Source organism: Alligator mississippiensis, chromosome 3 (assembly GCF_030867095.1).
Source record: "Alligator mississippiensis isolate rAllMis1 chromosome 3, rAllMis1, whole genome shotgun sequence".
NCBI classification, from domain to species: Eukaryota; Metazoa; Chordata; order Crocodylia; family Alligatoridae; genus Alligator; species Alligator mississippiensis.
The window spans coordinates 14,752,935-14,777,711 of NC_081826.1; the positions used below are offsets into that span (position 1 = coordinate 14,752,935).

The following is a 24,777-nucleotide window of genomic DNA, read 5'->3' on the forward strand; positions in this document are numbered from 1 at the left end:
CCTGTGAAATCACTTTAAGAAAAAGTGTTGTTTTCTCTATAGCCAGACTCCTGCCATCTATGTGTGAACCAAGAACTAAGTTAACCCACCCTTGCCTTAAATTATCTCCAGGCAAATTATAGAGCAATGGCATGGCTGAGCAGTCCCTTTCAACCTCTCCATTCATCGCACTGATATGTGAATCCTGGCGTGAAACGCTAACCTCCTGAAAGGTGATCCCTTTTGTTTCTTTACAATTTAGGAAAAGATAGCCTTGAAAGGTTTTAAAGCCCCTTAGGCCCAACAGTCCAGTGAATAGAAAAAGACACAGCAAGTAGAGCGGGACCATGACGTGCTGTTGATCCTGTCTGTCCCGCTATCCCTTTGTCCAGCAGTAGGCAGCCCCCAGCATATTGCAGGGTAAAGTGACTGATACGGTGTTGCTTTCAGGGGCATCTGAGGTTTTATAGCCAGATACTAATCAACTTCTAAGGCACCTCCACTTAGGCATCACAGCACCCAAAATTTAGACACATGAGGAGTGATCCAGATCAAAAGAGTTAGGTACCAGGGCATTCTGTACTGTTACTGGGGATGCCAGAGTGCCTCCAAGGGCCATCCAGGTTGCCTGATTGTCAGCAGGAAGGCACCTACATGCAGCCCATGTTAAAGCATACTACTAAGAAAAGAAAAGCAAGTGTCAACATACAGAATGGGAGATAATGGGCTAGGCAGTGTCACTGCCTGCCAGCAAGAATAGCAGCAGTCTTGGTGCTGATTAGGCCTCAGCTAGAGTATTGGTTCTAGTTCGGAGCAACCCAGTTTTAGGAAGGAGGTAGAGAAACCGGAGAGGATCCCGAGTGAGTGACAGCAATGATGAAGGGTTGGGGAACGATCTGCCGGGGGTAGGTATGAACCCAGTGTGTGTAGTCTGGAGAAAAAGAGATTGAGGGCACATAGTAGCAGTTTTGAAATATTAGAAAGGCTGCTAGAAAGAAGAAAGAACCACTGGTCTCCCTTACCACAGAGCACAGGACATGTGGACAGTGAGTTTAAGCTCTAGCGACTAAATCTTAGGACAGACTTCCTAACTGTAGGAACCATTAGGCAGTGGAATACACTGCCCAAGGGAGTAGAGGCATTTCCTTCACTGGAAGTTTTCAAGAAGAGGCTACATAAGTGTCTGTCTGGGGTGGATTAGAAACAGCCCCTTCTCCGTCTGTTCAGGGTTTGGCCTAGAAGACCCTTGGGGTCTCTTCCAACCCCATGAGTCTAGCCAACAGGGGGGAAGACACAGGGCTTTGTCTCCATTTCTACTCCTCCCTGGAGCTTTAGCTGTTGATTCAGGGCTGCAATGGAAGCATTTCCATGATGCCAGGATCCAGAGCGCTCAGTGCTGACATTCCTGTATGAACCACAACACTGACAGATAGGAGCACTGAATTAATTCCCTGTAAAGCACAGCACCCTCCATTCACCGTTGCACCCGAAGATGGTGCTGCTGCACACCTTTTGTCCAACAGCTTTGTGGTGAGAGCACTCACCTAGGAATTGGGACCCCTGGCTTCTGGGTGTACCTTGCACTGAGAGGATGCATACCCATGTACATTAGGATGTGGGCAAGGCTGGCCAGGAGTCCTTCCATTCCTCTGGTTGGAGAAGCCCCACTGGGCAGCCATAAGTACAAGATTCATGAGACCAGAAAGAGAGCGAGCAAGTGGGAGCGTAACTGTGGCCAAGTGGAGGCCTGGGTTCAGGCCCCTTTTGCCACAGTTATTTTTGTTTCGTTTAATTCACCAACTTCAAACAATGACCTCTATTAATTTAAACCGATGACCATCTAACTTCAAATTCATATAGTCCATTTAGCCATCCCATTTCAAACATACCTCCTTGGTGTCTGCCTGAAAATGGGACAGAATGATCGTATGGTCAAAGTGACAGGTGTTTAAAACAGGACAGTCAGCAAAACTTGGATGTGTGGTCACCCTAAACCATTTGAGTGCTTCTGAACTCATGCCGTGCCTTAAGACGAGGTGCCTAGGAATTCCTATACAGGGATCCTTTCAGGCTAAAATGGAAGTGGCCCATGAATCCAGTGGCCTACATGGTTATGTAGTGGCTGAATGGGGACAGTTAGGACTGTTCTTTGTGATTTAAGATGCCAAAATTATCCTAAACTCCTGTGTAGGGACCAATTAGGGTCTGGCCCTTGCCCATGTACATCAGAACTGTCCGATTTGTAAGGGCTGCACAGTGCACAGACGGTGCCAGCATGAGCCCCAGGTCCCCAGAACCGGACAACACAGGGGAACACCTCCCTCCCACCCCTGCTTCAGCACACCAATGCCCTTCCCATTTCACTGCAGGCTTCACAACCCTGCCTCCCTACCCCATCCCCTGGGTTTGGAGCAAGGGAGTCCATAGACCCTGGCTGCTACTGTACCCTTAGCTTGGCAGAAGCTCAGGGGCTGCAAATCAACACTTTGCAGGTCACATACGGTCCTGCTTTTGCATTATCACACTGCTGACACAGTAAGACTCTCCACTCCCTCCGTGTTGAGAAGTCTTCCAGTTTTGGCAAACTACAGGCTTGAAGAGATTGAATTTTCAGTCTCTTTTCATAGTGATTGGATGTGTCCAGCCCCTAGGAGGTTAGGAGGAGTTTGTGTTTGATTGTTCATGCCAGAAAGGGCCCTAAGCCACAATTGCAGATGCACATACCTCCATAAATTTCAGTCTCATTTGGGATCCCAACTTTCCAGCGAAGGCCCATCTATATACGGTTCAGAAAGCCCAATGTGTTTTTCTTATTCAATACAGACAGTTTGTGTCAGATCTTCAAAAGAGTTCAGATCCTTGATCCTTGACCTAAGTGCTCAGCGTCCCGCAACTCTGAGCACAAAGAATTCTCAACTTCCCTCATCTATTGAGAACGATGGGAAACTCCTCATCTCCTCTGTCATCCATATACACACTTTGAACACATTGGAAAATGTACCCTCTGTCTCCTCCCTCCCGTAGAGAACAATAGGAAAGTCTCCCTCTTCCTCCGCTGAGCACAACAGAGAATTCCTGCTCTTCCCATATTGGGAACCATGTAAGATGATGGATGCTGAGTTGCTTTTTTTAATACATTTATATATGTTATTTTCCTACATACAGACATGAACGTGATGTTTGATTCTACAGGCTTGACATGTCTCGAAGTACTGTAGTACTTGTGATGTGCCTCAAAAATATAACTTGTGTCTTTGATGCAGGAGACATTCGCCATCTTCATCTTTGGAGCAGAGTTTGCCTTAAGAATCTGGGCTGCTGGCTGTTGCTGTCGGTACAAAGGATGGAGGGGGAGACTCAAATTTGCCAGGAAGCCTTTGTGTATGCTGGGTAGGCACAAATTCTTTCTTATTCTCTGTGTATGTATCTCACTGGGTCAGATATAGTAGATCTTCCCTAAACATCCCCCAGTGAAAGACAAGGGTAAAAGCTGCCGACATTCAGCCCCCAATCCACAGTAGATGTTCCACGGTGTTTAGAAATAATTATTAAGTGCCTAAAAAGAAAGATTCGTTTAAGAAATGCTTTTGTGGCTTGGCAGTGAGTTGAAATTGGATACTGACTGAGATGTTCTCCTGGATCACAATCACTCTAATTCACACGGTAGTTAAGTTAGAAAATGGCACATAAAAATGGCATGTCTTCACTCAATATGTCTGTTCTCCATGTGTCTTTGAACTCATTCTGAAGGCTTTATTGATTAAAAAAGCTTGATTTGTGATCCAGTCTACTTGATAAAACACTGGACTTGGGAGCAGGAGCCACTGCCCCAGGCCAGCTCTGTGATTTTGGGGAGGCTTCACACCCAAGCTTTGTCTAAGTTTCTGTGTAATGTTTCCAATGTATAGGTTTTCCTGTTCATCCAAGCAGCTAAAACTCTTGTCCAGGTTCTCCTTATCTCGTAACTCCATTACTCTAACAGTCTTTACGCTTGCCTGGACGTGCTGTTATGCCTCACTGACAGCTACGCTGGATCTTGCTTCAAAGATCATCTTCCCAGCCCATCACGTGGATCAGGTCCCCCTTCTCTATCATGCAAAATTCAAGTTGCTTGTCTTCACTTTCAAAGCCCATCACAGCCTATCTCTACCCTCCCTATCATGTTGAAAGGTCAGCTCCCATCATCTTCTCAAAAGCCCTCCTTTGCCATGGTTCCTACAAAAAACGTGATGGCCTTTTAGGCTGCTCACATGCTAGGATTATTTTCTGTCATACTGGCCATTATCATCCTGTTGTTTCTTTGTGCTCCTTTGTCCATCTGCATTCATCTCTTAACTTACACATAGATTGTAAACTCTTCAAATCTTTTGGATCTCTGATGACATATCACCTCACACAGTAGGGTCCTGGTTCAGGACTAAGGCTCTTGCAAATAAATAATTAATTGTTTCTCTCCTGTCTTTTATCCATCTTCTTTTTCAGAATGTAAACTCTTCTGGACAGGGGTTAGAATTCGCAATGTATTTCTGCAGCAACTCCCATGTTTGCATTTCATTTGTGGCCGCATTGTTACTGTGGTACAGTTGCAACCACTTTTTATAAGCCAGCTGGGCTTTTGTTGCGTCTTATGCATCTGCAATGAAGTTGTCATCTTCATTGGAAGGACAACATCTCTATTGATAATGATAAATGGAATCCAGTTGAATTTTTTAAAATAATCTCAATTTGTAAATTATGTGGGTTTGTTTTCAACCTTTTGAGAGAAAATGAATAGGAAACCCACATAGTGTGACATCACAGGCTTTATTACAAATGAAGTCTTAAAATCAAGTGGCCAAGAGCTATGAGATCATTTCTGAAATTGCTACTTGTTTCCATTTGGATAATTTGGGTCTCAGAAAGATCCTCCAGTAAGAAATCAATCTGCATTTCACTCCTCTTTGGCCCCTGTGATACCCTTATGACACTAACCTGAGCCGTCAGCCAGTTTGCCAAAACCCAGGGAACACCATCAGGAAGAAAGGAGTTTCTTATTCACTAACCATTTTGTGTTTAGTATTTCTTCTTGTTCAATACAACCCACTCATGGGATATCTCAGCTTTGGTTGTTTTTCTCTTTGATGCATAAGCCTGCATTTAAATATCTTCCGTTTCTCTCACTAAATGAGCTCACAGAGGGATATGTTGAAGGGGGGTTGCAAGGAGGATGAAGTTGCAAAGAGGATGTTCTCAGTGATGGCAGATAAGAGAACAAGGAGCAACAGTCTCAAGGTGCAGCAAGGGAAGTTTAGTTTAGATATTAGGAAAAGTTTTCTCACTAGGAGGGTAGTAAAGCACTGGAACAGGCTACCTAGAGAGGCTGTGAAATCTCCATCCTTAGAGTTTTTAAGACTTGGCATGACAAAGCCTTGGCTGGGATGGTATAGTTGGGGATGGTCTTGCTTTGTGTAATCCTAATTTTCTATATTTGCATGTCAACTGGGTGATCTGTAGATTATCTGAATCCCAGATTTGTCCTATCCGTGCCACAGGCTGTGTTTGAGACATGAGTGTATCTTTCATTGGCTACAGAAATCATTCATTACTGGACTTGAGCTCTTCCCAGGGGATTTTACAACACAAATCCATAGAATTTAGCAGCAGGGAATAGGAACACTCTCACGGCAGGATTTTTTAATATATTTTGTTTTGCAGATATCTTTGTGTTGATTGCCTCGGTACCAGTGGTAGCTGTTGGAAACCAAGGCAATGTTCTGGCTACATCCCTCAGAAGTCTGCGCTTCCTTCAGATTCTCCGGATGCTCCGAATGGACAGAAGGGGTGGCACGTGGAAGCTTTTGGGATCAGCCATTTGTGCACATAGCAAAGTAAGTGAGAGACTTGATGGACCAATGCAACTTAGATTGGGGAAGAGTGAAGGCCGTTCTGAAGCAGAAGTCTACAAGTCAAGGTACATGAGTCTTTTGCACAGCTCAAACACAGACCTGCTCAGGGGGGGATCCAGAGGGGGTGCAGTGGCCCCACTCCCTTTTCTGACCATACCACAGAAGCAGGATTCAGGGATTTATAAATTACCCTAGCAGGTAAGAATCCTCCTCCCTTCTCTCCTTGTTCAGAGGCACATCCCCTCCTCTTCTCTTTCTTGCAGTTCCCTAATGCATGACCTGCTCCCTGTGGGAACTGGCTCCGTGGAGCCCTATACCTATCTCACTTCTCCCTCGCTGGGCTGTAGCAGGTGGGCAGAAGGTCTGGGCACCCCAAATCCTGTTGAGTTGTATTTACTGATTTGCACTACTGCAGTTCCCAGACAGGTCAGGGTCTTAACATGTCAGATATTGTTCAGACATATAGTGTAAGCTAGTTCTGGCCTCTAACCAGCTCACAAGCTTATGTGAAAATCAAGCCAAGGTTTTTACTTTTTGCCTGAATATAGATTTGGGTGCCTGTTTTTTAACAGCTACATTTGAAAATATCAGGAATCATTTGCCCGTCGGTAAGATTGTTATAATCCTTCCTCAAAGCAGGGTATCAAACCCAGGGAAAGGCCTGAGTGCTTGAGGTACAGGCCTAGGGTCCCCTGCTCCAGGGCTCATTTGATGATACCAGAATCCTAGTTTTCTCATAAAAGAGCCCCTTAAGTTTCTTGTCCTTAGGATTGTGAAGAACAGGTCAGAAATGTGATTGAAGTGTAGCTGATGCAGTGACATCCCACACATTTTAATAGCTTGTCAGCTTCAAGATGCACTAGTGTTGATCCTTCACTGTCACATCAGCAGAGAGAGGGCTCTCTCTACCACAGTATGCTTGATTAAGTGGAATTTCACTGAAGCTAGAGATTTTGCTAGAGATGCATCCATTTTTGTCAAGCTTTCATTGGAAGTGTGCAAGAGAGAAATACAAGGTTCTTTGGGTAGGTGTGATATCTTTTATTAGACTAACTAAATAGTTGGAAAAATTATTCTTTGCAAGCTTTCGGGCACAAACACCCTTCTTCAGGCATAGAGAAAGCCTGTTGGTGTTTTTTATGGTCTCCTAGGTGGAATAGAAACCAATATGTACGTCTGTGAAAATGCAGATGTGTGGCAGTGGGGATCAGAGGTAATGGGAAACAACTGATGTGAGAGAGGTAGGTATGGGAAGGTGTGGGGAAGAGGGAGTGTGTAACTAGTGAGATTGGAGAGCCAAGAGATTGGAGAGAATGGTTGTCTTGTGAGAACTGTGTCCCTCACAAGTGCACCTCGCAGCTCTAATCCTCAAAGGGAATTCACACAACACCTTTAGTAGGCAAGCCTACGAACTTCATTTAATAAATCTACTGGACACAAAAAATAATGGACTAAACAGAGACATTGGATTTATGGCACATTATAACCTTCCTAACGTCTAATAACTCCAGATAACATGTCTGCATTTTACCAGCTACTTTCTGTCACCTGTTCAACATTTCCCCTTCCCCCGCCCCACCTACCTGTCTCACACCTGTGGTCTTCCACCCCTCTGATCCTCACTGCCACACATTTGCATTTTGCATATTGGCTTCTGTTCTACCCAGGAGAGCACGCAAAACACCCATAGACTCTCTCTATGCCTGAAGAAGGGTGTATGTGCCCGAAAGCATGCAAAGAACAATTTTTCCAACTATTTACAGTCAAATCCGTGTTATCCGGCATTTGAGTAACTGGAACACTCTATTAACTGTAAGAAGGTGCAAAGATGCATCTCAAGCCGGTCCGGAGAGGTGATACTCTCCCTCTACGTGACACTGGTCAGGCCACAATTGGAGTACTGCGTCCAGTTCTGGGCACCACACTTTAAGAAGGATGTGACCTGCCTTGAGAGGGTTCAGAGAAGGGCCACCCGCTTGGCTGGAGGGCAACAAGGCAAGCCCTAAGAGGAGAGGATGAGGGACCTGAACCTGTTCAGCCTCAGCGGAGGCTGAGGCAGGATTTGGTGGCTACCTACAAACTTGTTAGGGGAGATCAGCAGCAAATAGGAAGGGTCCTATTCCCCCCAGCAGCACCTGGGGTGATGAGGAACAATGGCCAGAAGCTACTGCAGAATAGGTTCAGGTTAGAGATTAGGAGGCACTACTTCACTGTTAGGGTGGCTAGGTTGGTTAACTTCCTAGGGAAGTGGTCCTCGCTCCTACCTTGGGTAAATTCAAAAAGAGGTTGGACAAACACCCGTCTGGGGTTGTGTGAACCCAGCATATCCTCCTGCCACTGGTGGGGGGTCAGACTAGATGATCTGTTCAGGTCCCTTTTGACCCCAAACTACTATGAAACTGGAATTTACAGCTGGCCAGCCGGACGCAGGTGGGGAGGGTGGAGCTCGCATGCGGCAGCTGCTGCCACCACCCACCACCCTGTGCTGCAGCTGTTCTGCGCACAGCGCCCCCCCCGCAACTCTGCGTCTGGCTGAAAACCGCCAGCCTCGGGTAACCAGCATTTTTAGATACCCAGCACCCCCCCATTCCCCACTGTGCCAGATGGCCTAATAAAAGATATCACATTTACCCAAAGAACCTTGTCTGCCTATATCTTTAGACCATGGCTACAACCAACACCCCCGAGAGGAGAGACACTTTATTACTTGCTAGTGATGAGTGGTCTGGAAAGTAGAAGACCCAGACTCATGTCCCTGCTCTGCCTGGTCCAGATACTGTCCCTTGAGATAGAAGAGGAAACTTGAGCCCACATTTGGGCACACGCTGTTGTAGCAAGCAGCTCAGGTATTGATTAAAACACTGTATTTTTCTGAATATCTGAAAGTTCCTGTTTTATTTCAATAAAGAAAGAAAATATTCTTCCAGAACCTCAAGTTGTCACATAACAGAAATGGTCATTTCCCCTTCAGCTCCAGCTCTAACCTGTGTTGTAGCAGAAGAGTAGTGTGCAGAGGCTGATAGAGGTACCTTGACTGCTCTGGTAACTATATGGGTGAGGGGGGGCTTCCTTCCCTTCACCCAGCCTCTGCAGGGGTAGAGAGAAGGTCCCTGCTATTGATTTGGGAAGGTAGAGATAGCCCCAGAGGGCTGCCCCAACTTGAGTTGAAGGGAAGTCAGCGTTGCGTTCCAAGTAAAGGTGAGGGATGCAAAGCCATGATGCAGGGACACGATCCCTGTGCTATGATGGGTTTAGGTCATAAATCCAGCTTTGGACAAAGCTGTATTTGCAGACTGCTTCAAGATCTTCAGGGCAAGGTGCTGTGTATGGGCTAATTAGTGTTGCATCTCTGCAGTGTTTCACAGTCAGTGCAGTGCTATGCCGCTTATGGACTCTGATCAAAGCAGAAGTGACAGTCCAAGCTATTATACCCTGTGTTTCTCATCTCCCTTGCTGCTTGACTTGCAGTGCTGCCACAGCAGAAGTTGAAGCTGGTTTCCGTTTCCTCATTGTCCGTCTGTTTCTATTTCAGGAACTCATCACTGCCTGGTACATTGGGTTCCTGACACTTATCCTCTCCTCATTTCTTGTTTATCTGGTTGAAAAAGATGTGCCTGAAAAGGATGCTAATGGAGTTGAGATGAAAGAAGAGTTTGAAACGTATGCAGATGCACTGTGGTGGGGGCTAGTAAGTAGTTGGAGACATTCTTACCTCTTGGTTGAACAGAAAAGAAGCCATGTGATTTATGTCAGAGGGGAACGGGAAGCACTAGAGGTAACATTTTCCAAAGCGATTTAGGCACCCCTTAGCCTAAGCCCTATTTATTTTCAATCCTACATAAACTTGTAGGTGTCAAAATCACTTTTGAAAATTAGATTTGGACTCATTAGTCCATTTAGGTGAGATTCACAAAGGAACGGAGGTACTGAAGCCTAGGAAAGCCATTTGCAGAAACTTGGCCTAGCTCCCTCTTTAGCATTCAAGATGCCCTAGATGGCAAAATTTTTACCAGGAAACCTACTGAGGTGTCTTAGCATTTGTCAAGATGGGCTGTCACCTATGGAAATGTATGTTTTGAACCAGTTACTCCCCAAGGTGCCAACTTGCCTTCCCTTCTGCCTGACTAGGAACTAACATGACTAAATACTTCTCTCTAGATGTCTGGAGAGCAGTGAGCATTAGGTGCTGCCATCTTGGCTGAGTTGAGCTCTCTAGGCATCTGTCTCACACTTAAAAGACCAGTCAAGATTGACGAAGTGAGGGATCCTTGGATGGACTTGATCCCCTAGGTATTGCTCTGAGCACGTCTAACACCAACCGACACCACAGAGTTCAGCACCCACAGTCAACCGCGGTATCGGTGCCACTCACCCCTCATACAATATTTTAGTGCTCAGAGCACTTGCACAAGAAATGGAGACCCTGAGTTATGGGCTTCCCACAGCTAGGAAGGATTCAAACCCACATTTCCCGCTTCTAAAAAGTTAATGATTCTTCAGTGAAAAACGTAAAAACACTCCTGAGGGCTCCCTCTTGCTTGCTTTTGCTCCGGCCCCAGAAATTCTCTACTCTTGGCTTCTCAGTGTCCCAACCCAGGTTCAGCCAGAGGAATGGAGAATAATCTGCCCCCTATCTCAGCCTTGTCTCTACCTTGGGAGTTAGGTACTCTTCTGGGAGCTTGGAAATATGGGTTTGAACCCTCTGCAGACTCAGGAAGGCATAGGAACCAGATTGCCCATGTCCTGGGTGGAGCCAGGAGACTATTATAGAAAAGGTATGCAGCAGCCGTGTTGTGAAAGAAAAGAGCGAGCTGGTCGTCTTTACGCCGAGGGACAGCATGGACACCTGAGTCTAGTAAGGCTTTGGGGGTATAAATGTCAGTCTCCTGTAGGCATCTTACCCCAGCCTTGCTGGTGGGCACCTGAGTATGGAGGGAGACAGGACCTCTATTACCCCTTCCACTTTGGTTTCCCTCTTAGCTGTCTCGGGCTCACGTGTTGGCTTTTATTATGAGGTCTCTTGCTGGTGCCTGGCACTCCTCATTTAAAGTGTAGAGCTTAGACATCACCTTGGGTTCCTAAATCCCACTCCCAGAACCAGATGCCTAACTTTTAGGTGAGGGATCAGTCCAAGGGCATGTTTTCGAAGTGCTTTGCTAATCCTGCCCTTATGTGCTTTTTGGAAAATACCCCAGACTTGGGGTTTATTTACACCCGAACAGTAGTTCACAACATTTCTGGGGTGACATACTGCTCTACGCTCCTGTAATACTGTTTGATGGGTATTAACAGTAACATGGTGGCTCTACAACCACAATCTTCAACAGCCTGAAAAATATTGTACAATTATTCTTCTTTGCTTTTTCCTCCTTGTCTTCCATCCATCCTTCCCCTTTCCTTCTGCTTCCCCATTCCTTTCTCCCACACACCCTCTAAAACTTTGCCGCAGACCTCCAGCAGCGCATATAACCCATTTTGAGGAACTTTGCGCTGCAACAGCCTCCGTTTCTCTCGGTAGGTCAGCAGCACCCCCTAGCGGACACACAGAAGTTCAAAGCAAAGACAAAAAATTTGGAAATGCAGGAGTGATAGGAAAGCATAAAAAAAGAGCTCGTCCCCCTTGCCAATTTGCTTTGTCTTTTTTATGAAAGGGCCAACCCATTCTCTCCACAGATTACTCTAGCTACAATTGGCTACGGTGACAAGACCCCCAAAACGTGGGAGGGACGGCTAATAGCGGCCACGTTCTCTCTCGTTGGAGTTTCATTTTTTGCTCTTCCAGCTGTAAGTACCATCTTTCTTTCAGTTTTGTTGTGACACAGCCAAAATCATATAAAAGGAAAAGCAGTAGCCTCCTTTCTGCCGAGGTCCTGGGAGTCTGCGATTTGGTGACTCGCAACTGGATTACTGTGCACATTCACACTTGGTATAGAAAAAGTGGCCTGATACTCCCTGATGACTAAATTGATATTGAGCCAAATATGAATTACCCCTGTATGCTGTGTGGATGTTTCAGAGCTAAGCCCATACACAGGAGGATTACATTCAAATTTTGTAACAGACCTGAGACTTGAATACAGATTTCCCACAAGGTTCAAGGTAAAATTGTCAACAGTATCCCAATTTCTTAGGAAACTAAAAGATGTGACTTAGGTCACTTCGGGTGCCTGTAGACATGTGGGACACCTGCTCCGACGTGTTGTAATTACAGCATGTTGGAGCAGGCTCGATTAACCGAGTGGTCCAGCATCCTCGGTCTCTCATGTATTCAGCATCCCCATGCTTCAGAATGGCAGCTGGGGAGCTTTAACTAAAAATCAGTCAACGAGTTTTAATTTAAAGCATCCCCACTGCCATTTTGAAGCACGGGATGCTGGATACATGAGACACTGCGGGCACTTTAATCAGAGCAGCTTCCAAGAGCCATTCTAATTAAAACACCCTCCCCACACCCTTGAGCACATGTAATGATTACTTTAAGCACTTGGAAACCTTCATTTCATTGAAAAATGAGGCCTTCATCTACTGGGTCTGGACTGGATTCAGGGGGTAATTTTGCATTTAGTACCTAGCTCCCACAGATTGCCACAGGAATTGCGTGTCTTAAAATATTTTAAATGGTCCCTTGGTCACTTTTGAAAAAGGAACAGGCCCTCCCAGCTAGTTTGGCATGTCTGAAAAAGCCACCTTCGCCCATAAGTTTCTCAGGGGTCTTGATCCAAGATTTGGTTGAGCTTGGGCCTGGGCTCTGAAGCAAACATTGCCAAGTTCAGAGTTTGGGATGGGTTTCCCTTTGTCCCAAAACTGGAAAAGAAATTCATAGGAATGGACGACTTTGTGTTCCCAAATCCAGAATATGGTTTCATACCTCCTTTGGGAGGGAGACAGAGCAGCTGGACACCAACCCCATAGGAAGACAGTAGATGCTCTTTTTCAGGAGTTTGTAATGAAACCATGTGACACGTGGATCGGGGACATGGGGGGGCACGGGGCTGTTTGACCAAGCAGTCTGACACCCTGTGAGCAGAGCTGTCAGAAAGGTAAATACCATCCCGTGCATCCACACCGAGTTAACTGTCCCCTGCATGCGTTTCAAGAGAGTTGTCCTCATGTTCTCTGCCGTTCTTGTGTTTTCAATGAAATGATACCTGAAGTCTGTGACCATCATTGCTTTCAGGGCATCCTGGGTTCAGGGCTGGCTCTTAAAGTCCAAGAACAACATCGGCAGAAACATTTTGAGAAAAGAAGAAAGCCAGCAGCAGAACTTATACAGGTTTGGATTCTCTCAGTTGTCATCTTGAAATCATACCATGTATTATAGGTGCTGCAAAATGCAAGAGTGAATTCCTGCTTGACAGCCTCATTTCCCATTGCAGTACCTTACACGTTTTAAGTTTTGTAAGCAAAAAATAGACCTCTGAAGTCAGTCTAGAATGATTCCATGATCCCTTCTAGCCTTAAAATACATTAACCGGAGTTCACAAAACACCCAGCCCTGTTAAAGCAAAGGCATCTTTATTATAACGTCATAGATTCAACATGTAAGCAGTCACGTTGCTGAAATTTTCTTGGAAAACAAAGACAAAATCTTTACTCTGTGGCACAAAATCACCAAAAACAGAATGCATTTTTTTTTTGTTATTTTGTGAAATGAGGAAATCCCATTAAAAATCTAGGTTTCACCATTTTCCTTGAGGCTTAGTGCAGACAGTCAAAAAGCCCAGGGCTGAATTGATTTAGTCTTTGCAGGTTAGTCTAAACTGCACAGATTAAACTGAAACAGAAGTGAACTGACATTCACCTTTGATTCAGGAAATGCAGCCACATGCCTGCGGTGGCGCAGGCCAGATGCCGGCAGGTGCTAGAGCGTGGCTCTCTGGCATGTAGCCAGCATGGGCTGTTGTTTGCTTCCTTTTACTGCTCCCCTGAGGTCTCTGGGATTTGCAGTCCAAAATCACAGCAGCAGGGCTATGCAGGGTTGCTCATCGCTTTCTCTTCCTGCTTCTAGGTGTCTCTAGGATTTGTAGTCTACAGTTGCAACCAGCAGTAAATTTGAGCAGGGCAGGGGGTGTTTAACACCTCCCCCCCCCCAGCCCTAGAAACCAGCTGGGGTTTGCCTCGGGGGGCAGCCCCCCTGCAGACTTGCCCCCCACCCCAACTCCTTGTCAGCCAGCACTTACTGCTCCAGCTAGGGAGCAGAGGGGCAGGGCCAGCCCTGCTCACTGGAGCAGATGGCAAATCCCAGCCCAGGGCTGCAAAGCATGCTGGGATGCTGGGGGACTGTGATTTAACTTGAACCAGGTAGGGGTCTTGGACAGAAGTTTCATAAACCGGTTTGACCCAAATCAGTTAAGTCTGATACTGCATTCAATAAACCAGTTTCAGCCATTTTGAAACTGGTTTATGTGCACTGAACTTCTGTTCTCTTACAGGTTTAACCTAGTTTCTGATCACTTAAACCAGCCTAAGAGGCACTTATCTCTAGCCTAAGAGGCTATTCCACATGTAAATAAGAGTGAAACTCAGCAGTGCAGAGAATATTGTTAAAGGGAGACTATTGTTGGGTTGAAAGGGGACAAAACTTAATGTATGTTCTTGGAAAAGAACATTGAAGAAAAAGGAGCCAGTGCACACGGTTTACAAAGGGAAGAATTGAGCCCTTCATCCTTCCTTTGATTGTGACATATGCAACTATAAAAAAAAAAATCTTACGTTCTGATCAGAAGTACATTGAAGTCAGTGGAAAGGTTCCCACTAGCTCCACTGGGCTTTGGATCAGAGCCTTAGTCTTTATTTCATAAAACTGAGCATAAAGTTGACAGCATGCGAACTAATTAGTTTGACCAGCATTACCCTCTCTATCTCCTTTGTATCACGGTCTGAATAAAATTAAGTCAATGGTAAAACTTTTCCAGTGGGATCAGAATGATTTCCTTAAAAAATAATGGTAGTTTCGGGCACTCAGGATCTCCCAGAATCAGACCAATTTGCAAGCAAATATGTTAAACAGCATTTACTACTTTTGCATCCAAAGCATTCCCTACCAAAGCACTAGATGCTGTGAAATTGCCTGGAGTTTGGCTTATCTTTTAAATTAGAGAATCGCTGCATAAGAGGATCCACCTTAACCACATTATCTCCGTGTACCAATGGTGCTAATGGAATTCTAACAGTGCTCTGCAAAACTTTCCCCGGTGGCACATCGAGCAGATTACTGCCTCCTAGCCCTAGCTCATCCACATCCTCAGGTTGAATGGAGGACATTTTGCCAAACCAGAAGCACTTTGTCAGACTTCAGAATAAAACAAGATTGGTAAAATATAACCTTCTTTAGCTGTTTGGAAACAATGGGCAACACACAGTAGCTTTCCATGTATGCCCCAGGGAGGAATTTTTGAGTACCACTGTCCTGAACATCTTTTTCTGTCATCTTTATGTGAATCCTGGCACCATCTAGTGGCAACTTTCAATATTGCTATAAAATAATCCAATACAGAAACTCACTTCTCACGTGCTCTGTCCTTTTCGTTGAAAGAAAGTGGAAGATTAACTAGCTACATTCACTTTTAAGCAAAAGTAAACCTTGTTTTTCCAAATACTAACAATATCTCTTCTTGTGTTATTCAGGCTGCCTGGAGATACTATGCTACTAACCCTAACAGGATTGATTTAGTCGCTACCTGGAGGTTTTATGAATCAATTGTGTCGTTTCCATTTTTCAGGTAAGTCTGTAGACTCCTAGACCAGACAGGGGATGTGAAATGTATGTGGATAAGTCAGTGATTTTTCCATGTTGCTGATGTAAGTCAAAGAGCGTCATCAGTCACAGTTTAGAGTGGAGTTTTAGATCAAAGGACTTCTGATGTACAAGCTAGTTTCCATGTCAGTCTTCTATTGCTCACCAATTTACCTTTTTATTGTTCTGCTGCAAATCATTTAATCTGCATTGATCTCTTGATATTGAGGGTGGTAATGCAGTTCCCTAGAGGCCAGAAAGATAATTGTAAAGTCTTATCGGTGTTGATAAGTAGGTACTTATCACTGGGGAAACGGTCTTACATTTCTGTTTTCAAATTAGCAGTCTGTTCTCCTGGCTCTCATCAAAGATTGGGGTCTGTAATCTTTATTACATAGTAAAAGTGCTAATGACAGGGTTGGAGAACTGGATTTAATAGCAACATTCTTTGGAAATGAATATGCAAAAATAACGTTAGAAATTAAATTAATGTGCAGCAGTAATGAAAAAAGCAAGTGTAAAAGCACCACCCTTTTTTTGCAATTTATAGTGCATTTCACAAGCTGCTGCAAAGCAGTGTAGTTGTAAAGTTCAGCAAAGTGGGTATGAATACGTTAGCGTGTGAATATATACAAACATACAATACACAAGCGTGCACGCACACATTTTGCCAGTCTATGACAGTCTAATTCCTGCATGTCTCCCAAATTCTATTTATCTAGTTTATATTGGCCAAAAAAGTTTTATTTTCATTAGCCTTTCAGAGGCACTACAATTATGGGAAAGTAAGCTGGATCCTGTTCTGTTTTGACTATTTTAGAAGCTGTCTACTGAAGAACTCATCTCACATTTCAGAGTCTGAGTTTAGTTTGCTGAGCCAGCAATTAGAAAACCAGTTTTGGTTTTGTAAGATGGGTACCTTTGATGCTGAAATCATGTAGAGAAAATGCCTGTAGAATATCCAAGTTCCATTTTAGCTTGTCTTTTAATTTCTAACTTTGATGTGGACCTCAAATTCACTGAGCTTATGAGCCAGAAAAAGATGTCAGCTTAAGTAGACATATTATAGATTTTGCACATAATGTTTCCTTTTCAGAAGAAAAGATGTTCAATAAGTCTATAAAGATGTTCTTTTTGGACTCCACCCCAGCATGGTAGATTCCCTTATTTTAGAGGCTATTCAACAGAAATGACTAGGTGGAAAGAGCAAGATTGGCTTCCTATGAACACATTAAAATAGACTGAACTGGGAGAGAAGTTTGTTTTAAAGAGACGTGGTTGATATACAATGCTAATGAAAATAATAATTAAGGTCAAAGCAACTGAGTTGGAAGCCATACCAGAATGGAGTGCTGTTCTTTTTAAATTCTTGTACTGAACCTATCACAGCCATGTTGATCTCGACCTCAACTAAGCAAAAGAGAGTGGGAGATTTATGCTTACCTATTTAAAGGAACGTCTGTAATGTATGTGTCCTTTAGACATTATCTAGAGGCATTAAAATAAATCTTCCCTTTAGAAAATTGTCCCAATTAGGCAAACAGGTAGCACTGCAAGCATTAGTTAAGTGGACTCTGGTTAGTTAAGTGGACTCTGATTAATGTATGCAAGCTCATCTATCTATCTATCTATCTATCTATCTATCTATCTATCTATCTATCTATCTATCTATCTATCTATCTATCGATATAGATTAATGTATGCAAGCTCATTTATCGATAGATAGATAGATAGATAGATAGATGAGCTTGCATACATTAATCTATATCGATAGATAGATAGATAGATAGATAGATAGATAGATAGATAGATAGATAGATAGATAGATAGATAGATAGATAGATAGATAGATAGATAGATAGATAGATAGATGTCTAAACCCTTCTGTTAGGGTCAAATAGGTAGCCTTTTTTTAGGGTCAGCATTGTAGAGTCTGAGTCTTTTAATTGGGAGACTTCCAGGTGGGAGCTTTCTTTCTTTTTCTTTCCTTTTTCTTTTCTTTTGCCTTCTGACTATTTGATTTTCTAGCATTCATTTTAAGCATAGTTGCCAAGGCCACCAATCATAAACCTATCAAAAAGTAGTAAAAGTGCTTAAGATGTAGGCCTGAGGTACCTTGTGTCTCAGTTGCCCTTCCTATAAAGTGAGAACAATGCTCTTTCCTTAGTTTATGATTTATAAATTAAAAGGTCCATAACCTTGCTAAACATTATAGTTATGGTCCACTTTGTATACCTGGGTAGAAGCTAGGGCTCAGTGGCACCTTAGAGACTAACTACTAAAGAGAAGCATGAGATTTCATAGGCAACAACCTGCTTTGTCAGGTGCTACAAATCTTTCTAACATGGCTAACCTCCTTTGTTTCTATACCTAGCAATGTGCCGTTGCTTCTACTGTGGACACCTTTTAAAACGATTGTTTTTATTACTGATTTCAGCGACATTCTGTGTACTTAAAATACGAATATTGCTTGTAATGTCTATAAAAGAAGCCTTAATACTTCGGACGTGATTGGTGTATTTCAGATGTGCTGGTAAACAGCGGCAGGTATCGTTCTCCCAGTATTTCTGAAAATCAGTTGGGAGACAGCATATATTTTTCCTTCTCAACTTGTTGGTTTCAAATGTGAAACAAATCACATTTCCAGTAGTGAAAGAATAACTCACAATTTCATGTCATCTCAAAATCTTTCTTCAGGATTGGTCATGAATATATTGCAAACTTAATATTCAAGAAGGAAAAGTACTCAGAAGTCTTTATTTAGGGCTTAGGTAATTTCTCTGCTTTTCATACCTGCCCTGCTACTCCAGACAAACTTTTTTACTCTTCACTAACATAGTCAAACCGGTTCCCAAGAGGTTATTGACCTCAGCTTCTCGTTCAGTGTGTGATGTCTCAGCTGTCTCATTAGAGCAGTTGAATATTGTGAGTTTGGACTCAGTGGTGGAGTTGCTAGTTTTTTCATCCATTTAAATTTAGATGGGCGATAACTAGTCTCAAATAAAATTCCCAACTTAATAGGTGCTCTGCAGGTCATTGGAACCTGTTCAGGAGACCTGTCTGCTCATTTGAGGGCTGGAAGCTAGGGGGTTACAGACTGATTTCAGGAGCTCAGATCTACCTTCCTTTTTATGGCTAGTTAGGGAGGAATTGCTACAGCTCTTTTCTGCTGTGATGCAGGGTCACCGAACAGAAAGGGCAAGACCCTGCTCTACAGCATTTCCAGCAAAAAAACCCATTCTGAATTTAACACCCACTTTTTCTCTCCTTGCTTTTTCCTATTGCTTTCGCTTTTCTGTCCTCTAAAAGAAAGGAGCAATTGGATGGTACTGCGAGGTATGTAACTGTCACTATTATCATTGCTTTAATGAAATTGTTGAAGGATGAGTTATAGTTCACATTTTACCTGTATGCTTACATGCCCTGGACTGAATACGCTACTTAAAATAATGAATAGATAAATATTAAATAAAACAATTTGCCCATCTTATGTTCCGTTTGATATCTTTATTCTTTTATTTAATAATGAGTCCAAAATGCAAACATCTAAGGTACTGCTGACTGTAATAAATCTAAAAACTGCTTGTCTACAAAGAAGACCTAAGTAGACTTGTGTTACACTCCACAGTCACAGCTCAGCCATAATTGGGGCATTCATCTTGTGACTGGGAGAATTTGAGGGGTCTCAATATTTTAGCATTGATGGATAAGCTCTGAGCAAAGCAATATCTTGTCATCGTGGATCAGGACTATTGAAATTCACTGTGTTCACATGCTTTTGGAGAACAAGTGTGATATGTTGTTAGGATGGAAATTCAGGAGAACCAAGCTCTTTGGCAGTCCTAAAAAGAGTGTCCCGCTGATCCCAGGGTCTTTTCTAAAACTCTCAGGGGTCAGTGGAAAGACTGCCCTTCATTTTGGTGGACAATGGGACAGCCCCAATGTGAAGCAAAGCTAGTTTCTTCAACACCGGTGTACGGTCATGATATTAGAGAGTCACACTATGTCCCAGAGGTCACTCCCAGTCAAACAGCAGCTCCTTAAAGACACTGATAAGCCACAAATACATTAGGCAAACATTTTCCAAAGCACCTGTCAATTTGACTCTGAGGCTTAGATTTCTAAAGCTGCTCGACTGTCACTGATACCCATAGGTCTTACTGACGTTCAGCTTGCAGCAAGATCCTCAGAGGACTTGGGTGCCCTGGTGAACCTTTTCTAACTTGAATAAATAATTAAATATTCTTTGGTCCAAAGAATGAGATAGTGTGGGATCGTTTGTGTGTGAGTGTGACTTTATAGCTCAGCGGTTTAGATCTTGGCTCACAAAGAGGTGATCTGGGTTGCAGTCTCTGCCTCGGGAAATATTTAAGTCCATTCTGCAATGTGGTTGAGAGATCCCCACCCAGATTAGCTTGTGGTTTGAACACACTCCTGGGTGGTGAGTGAGGGGGGTCCAAGTTCTCTCAGACACAGGAGGGGTTTACATTTCAGTGTCCTGCATCCTCACTAGCTCTATTCACTTAGCTACTGGAGGAAAGGGTGCCCCTGCCATCTCAATCATCCACGAAATACCAGGCTATGAATCCTGATGGAGGTACGGCTTAAGGAAGCACCAACCACCTTGGCATTGTCCAGATTCTGGCTATTTGGGTACGCTTAGCTGCAGAAATGTAGAAAATTTTACTAGCAGAAAGTTAGGTGGCTGGACTCTAAGCACTGCAGGCACCTCCATGATCAGGTCAGAGCTGAGCAGTGGTTTTGAAGGTCTGAATTTTGGGTGGCGGCATCACAACTGACAGTTAGGCACCTCAAGTCTTTTTGCGAATCTAGATCTAGGTTTCTCAGGGTATGTCTATACCACGTCAGTGTGGTGCCAGAGATGCTGTGTTGAGACCTGCCGTGCCAGCTCTGCACACACGCTGCTTCTCAAACCGGCAGCAGCACAGCGCTGTGCCTGTCCCTCTGTGCCTGCACCACTTGGGCCTTCAGGACTCAGCACTGCACAAAGGCAGCTACGAAGTTTGTGGCTTGGGAGGATGCAGCATGCTGGGTCAGTATAGACTTCTCCTTTAACTCACAGGCATGATTTGAAAGTTGCACCTGAGGATGCCTTGTTTCTCTGGGCAGTGAATTATCTTTGCTTTGAAAGGCAGGATAATGACTGATTTGTCATTTGTTACTGCCAGGCAGCTTATAGAAATGGGGACTAGGTCAAAGCAGTTAAACACTCTCCAAAGTAGACTGGTAGGTGGCCATGGCTGTTGTTGGTTTTGATTGTTAATTGTTCTTTTTTATTACAATTTGTGCAATCCAAAATGCTAAGTTGCTCTTCTTCCTAATTAGATTTAATAAAGAGGATAGTGCATTTTCCCTATAATATTCCTTTGGAACAAGTGGATAATCAAGTCATGCTTTCCTAGTACAGTCAGCACATTCTGTCTCCAGTTCCTGGCACCGGTAAAACTCTTACTGGGAAAGTGGTAGCTACAGTGCTGATTTGGATGTTGGAGAGCAAAGTGAGTAGGAGTCAATCCATAGCTCCCCCAGGGGGAATACACCATAATGCAACTACTTTATAAATTAAAGCAAAGGTCTTGCTTTATGGTGAGCTCGTTTATGGCCCCAGCCTTGCCACTATTGAAGTCGACAGCAAAGCTCTGTAGGATTTCAGTGGCAGTAGGATTGGGCCCCCTGACATCATCTCAGCATCACCTTCCTCTCATTTTCATGTAAAGAGAAACTTGAGTCAGGCTGAGGACTGTGTAAGCTGAGACCCCTGGGATCTAGGATAGGATAGCAGTTTGATTTGACTCTGTGGATAGACTATTTGGGAAAGCCCTGGGATAGTGACGGAGTGGGACGGTCCAATACACTATGGAGGATGCCTGGAATATAGTGAGAGAAGGCTGATATACTTTTATAAAGTGGCATCCCAAAATGTTACTGGATTTGACCTTCCCCTTAGGTTAAAACCAGGCAGTTACGTGGAATGGTTGGATGAAGAGCGGATCTGGCTGTGATTTAAGTCTCCGACCCATGGTGGTCGTTCCTGATGCGGTCAGATTGCTTGGATGCACATTGCTATTGGTGCTATATTCAGAACAGTTCCTCTGCCCTGTATTTTATGCATCTACGTGGTCCAGGATGAGCCTTAATCTTTATTCATTAGTCAGGATTTCACCAGGTCACAGCTTTATGCCAGAAGTTCTGCTCACTTGCTTTGCCTTCCTAAGCACCTGAAGTACTGAGTTTTTAGTAACTGGTGAGCATGTTGTCACACAGCATTTTTGCTCTAGAAAGAAGTGTTCACTTCCTCCCTCCCCTTTTTCCTGCGCAGCCTAGCTCCATCAGGATGCTCTGCAGGGCCTCTTCCTTCCCCAAGAGCATGCCCCCACGGGGACAGCACTCTGGGGTGCATTTGCAGTTGACGTTCTGTATCCCCTTCAACTGGCATTTATTCATTTGACAAATGTTTTCAAAACCATCTGCTAATGCTCTGTGGGTTTCTGCTCTAGGTTACACACCCTTTATTTTGTCCCCGTGTTTTCTCTCTGTATGAGTGGACCCGATTTTCAGAAGGTTGTTCTACTGAGATCAGCTAGAGCCGTGGATACTCAGCATCTCTGCAAATAAGCCCTGTAGCTATCGTGGATAGGTCTAACAGGACATGTCCGCATTGCCTTAATGCCACCGCGAGGCACACAACATACACTCCACCTTGAAACAGCTGTGTACCTGCCTTTATGTGGCACTGCACGTGCACATGTTCTCTGTGCTCATAGAGGACAGGGCTAGGGGCAAAAGCCATAAGCTACCCCAGAAAAGTTGTGGAATCCCCATCCCTAGAAAGTTTCAAGGGCAGATTAAACATCTGGCTGAGATGGTTTAGTCAGGAATGCTCCTGTCTTAAGCAAGGAGCTGGACTACATGATCCCTTCCAGTCCTACTTTCCTGTGATCCTGTGAAAAGAGCTTTCCCCACAAAGGTGTCACCCACGTTAGCAGGCAGCAGACATGTCGTGGGCGTCGCGTGCCCCACAGTGGTATGCCCTGGCACGTGGCTGAAGTGGTGGAGACCAGCTCATAGAGTTTTTAACTTGCCCAGTCTATACTCAAAGTCAGTAAGATTTCTGGCTAACTAGGGAGCATTGTCCAGTGGCTGGACTGTGGGGTTGGCTCTCACCAGACCCAGGCTCTTTCCCAGGTTTTATCACCGCATGGCTGTGAACAGATCACTTCTATTTTCGTATTTCCATAAAAGAGTTGATAATAATCATGCCTCTGTGGAACGTGTTTTGAGGTCCTTGGATGACAAGGACTATGTAGGTTTCCTTATTATGTCATTATACAAGACTGAATATAATGCAATGTATTTTTGTGTTGCCAGTAATAATAAGATAACAAAAATAAAATGAAGCTTTGTGAAGAGAGTTGGGAAATGGCTCTGTCAGCACTTCCTATTAATGGACCTTGAGAAAATAGAAAGGGGTAAAAAGTCAATCTCTGATCTGCACACTACATTAAATACAAATGAAGGGCAGTTTCCATTCTTTTTCATGCAGCTTTTCATGGATAACCATTAACCTCTCATCTTAATAACTTCTTCTTCACTTTACAGTAATGTCATGTTTAGTAGGGAGTCATTCTTTGGATCAAGCCTCACCAGAAAACTTAGGTATATACCTTCAAGTAATAACTGAGCCTTTCTCTTTTCATATATGCTGCATGCCATCCTCTGCCTGCACTTTTTTTTACCACGGTAGTTCATCTAACAAAAAAGAGGGGGAGGGGGGTGAGGGAGGAAAGCTAATATCTAGTACATAATTTGGCAATATTTGAAACGGGGTAAGGGAGATCAAGTGGCCTGAAACATAAAGCACTGGCCTGGGGCTCAAGAAACTTGAGTTCTGCTCCTGGCTTTGTCGATGGCCTGCAGTTTGCCTGCTCTGCTTCAGTTTGCCCCATGTATAACATGGGAATAATGATACAATCTCCTCTGTAAAGCACTTTAAGATCTACTGAGGAAAAAGATCATACAAGACCAACATCTTGTTGCTGTATATCTACCGTCTTGTCTTATCCAATGTGAGCAATTTTGCATATGAGTTCAATGAGACTACATACTTGTGGGTGTATTTGCAGAGCCCCAAAGTCTCGGGTCAGATTCAGCAAGGTCCCTAACCATGTACCACTCCTTTAAGAATATAAGTTAAACATGCTTAAGCACCCTGCTGCACTGTGGCCGCTGACTGTAAGCACTTATATACTGCCTTCCTGCAAATGGACAGTGGGTGCTATTGAATGTAGATAATATTCAGAATAGGTGCTTAGCTGCATCATTATAGAAATTGATTTTTTTTCCCTAAACTGTAACTCGTATTTTTATCCCCCCCACAATATTGTCATATCATTCTGCTGTAACTCATTGCCATCATTCTCTCTCCATATCCCACGCATAATAAAATAATCTGTAGACAACTTACCCTTTTTTTTACTTCCTCAACACCTCCCAACAGGGCTTAGTGTCTTGCAGGGTGATTGGTCCATAGGGTGCAAATGAAGGGTTTGTAAGGTAGTAGCTTTGTGCATGAATGAGGTTGCTCTGTAGAATCCGAGATACCAAGAGGATGAGGGACTTACTATAACTGCTAGTAGTTATAGAAGAAGTCATTTGTATCTCCAAAGTTAGAAGCCTACAGATTTGGGCAGAAGGGTCACCATTCTGCTCCTGGCTCCTCCACTGTAGATGTGATTTATCAATGGCAGAAGTTATAGCTAATGATTCTAAGGCCGAGCATAGGTTTTCTTCTAAATTTGGCCTTCTGTAAAGTACAACGATTCTTAACTTCTGGAAAGGGGAGGGTTGATTGGCTAATGTTTGAAGTGCTTTGGAAACCTAAAGCATGAGTTACATGCAACGATCACGAAGACAATATATAGAATGCCTTCATCTACGGTACACTGGATGGATTTATGGAGGTTAGGATTTTCAGAGTTGGCCCATTGATGTCAATAGCCTGTTGCTTTCAGTGGGAAAGAGTCAGGGAAAAGCTGAATAACACTACAGATCTTACCCTGTTGTCTCTCTACTATAACAGGTTTGATTCCTCAGGTCTAAACTCACTCATATAACTACAAAAGCTAATGTAGTAAAAAGTGGAGAAAAGCATGGATG

General features: G+C 43.8%; 1 protein-coding gene across 2 annotated transcripts in view; it reads left to right on the top strand.

Moving 5' to 3' along the window:
* Positions 1–24,777, top strand: part of KCNQ3 (potassium voltage-gated channel subfamily Q member 3) — a 272,131-nt gene that overhangs the window by 219,894 nt on the left and 27,460 nt on the right. The window contains exons 3-9 of one of the 2 annotated variants that reach the window (XM_059723739.1): positions 3,243–3,369; positions 5,674–5,846; positions 9,397–9,552; positions 11,538–11,648; positions 13,042–13,137; positions 15,492–15,586; positions 18,910–18,936. In XM_059723739.1, coding sequence (XP_059579722.1) covers positions 3,243–3,369; positions 5,674–5,846; positions 9,397–9,552; positions 11,538–11,648; positions 13,042–13,137; positions 15,492–15,586; positions 18,910–18,936 — 785 coding nt within the window. The remainder of the gene's footprint in view (positions 1–3,242; positions 3,370–5,673; positions 5,847–9,396; positions 9,553–11,537; positions 11,649–13,041; positions 13,138–15,491; positions 15,587–18,909; positions 18,937–24,777) is intronic. The other variant, XM_059723741.1, reaches the window with a different exon arrangement.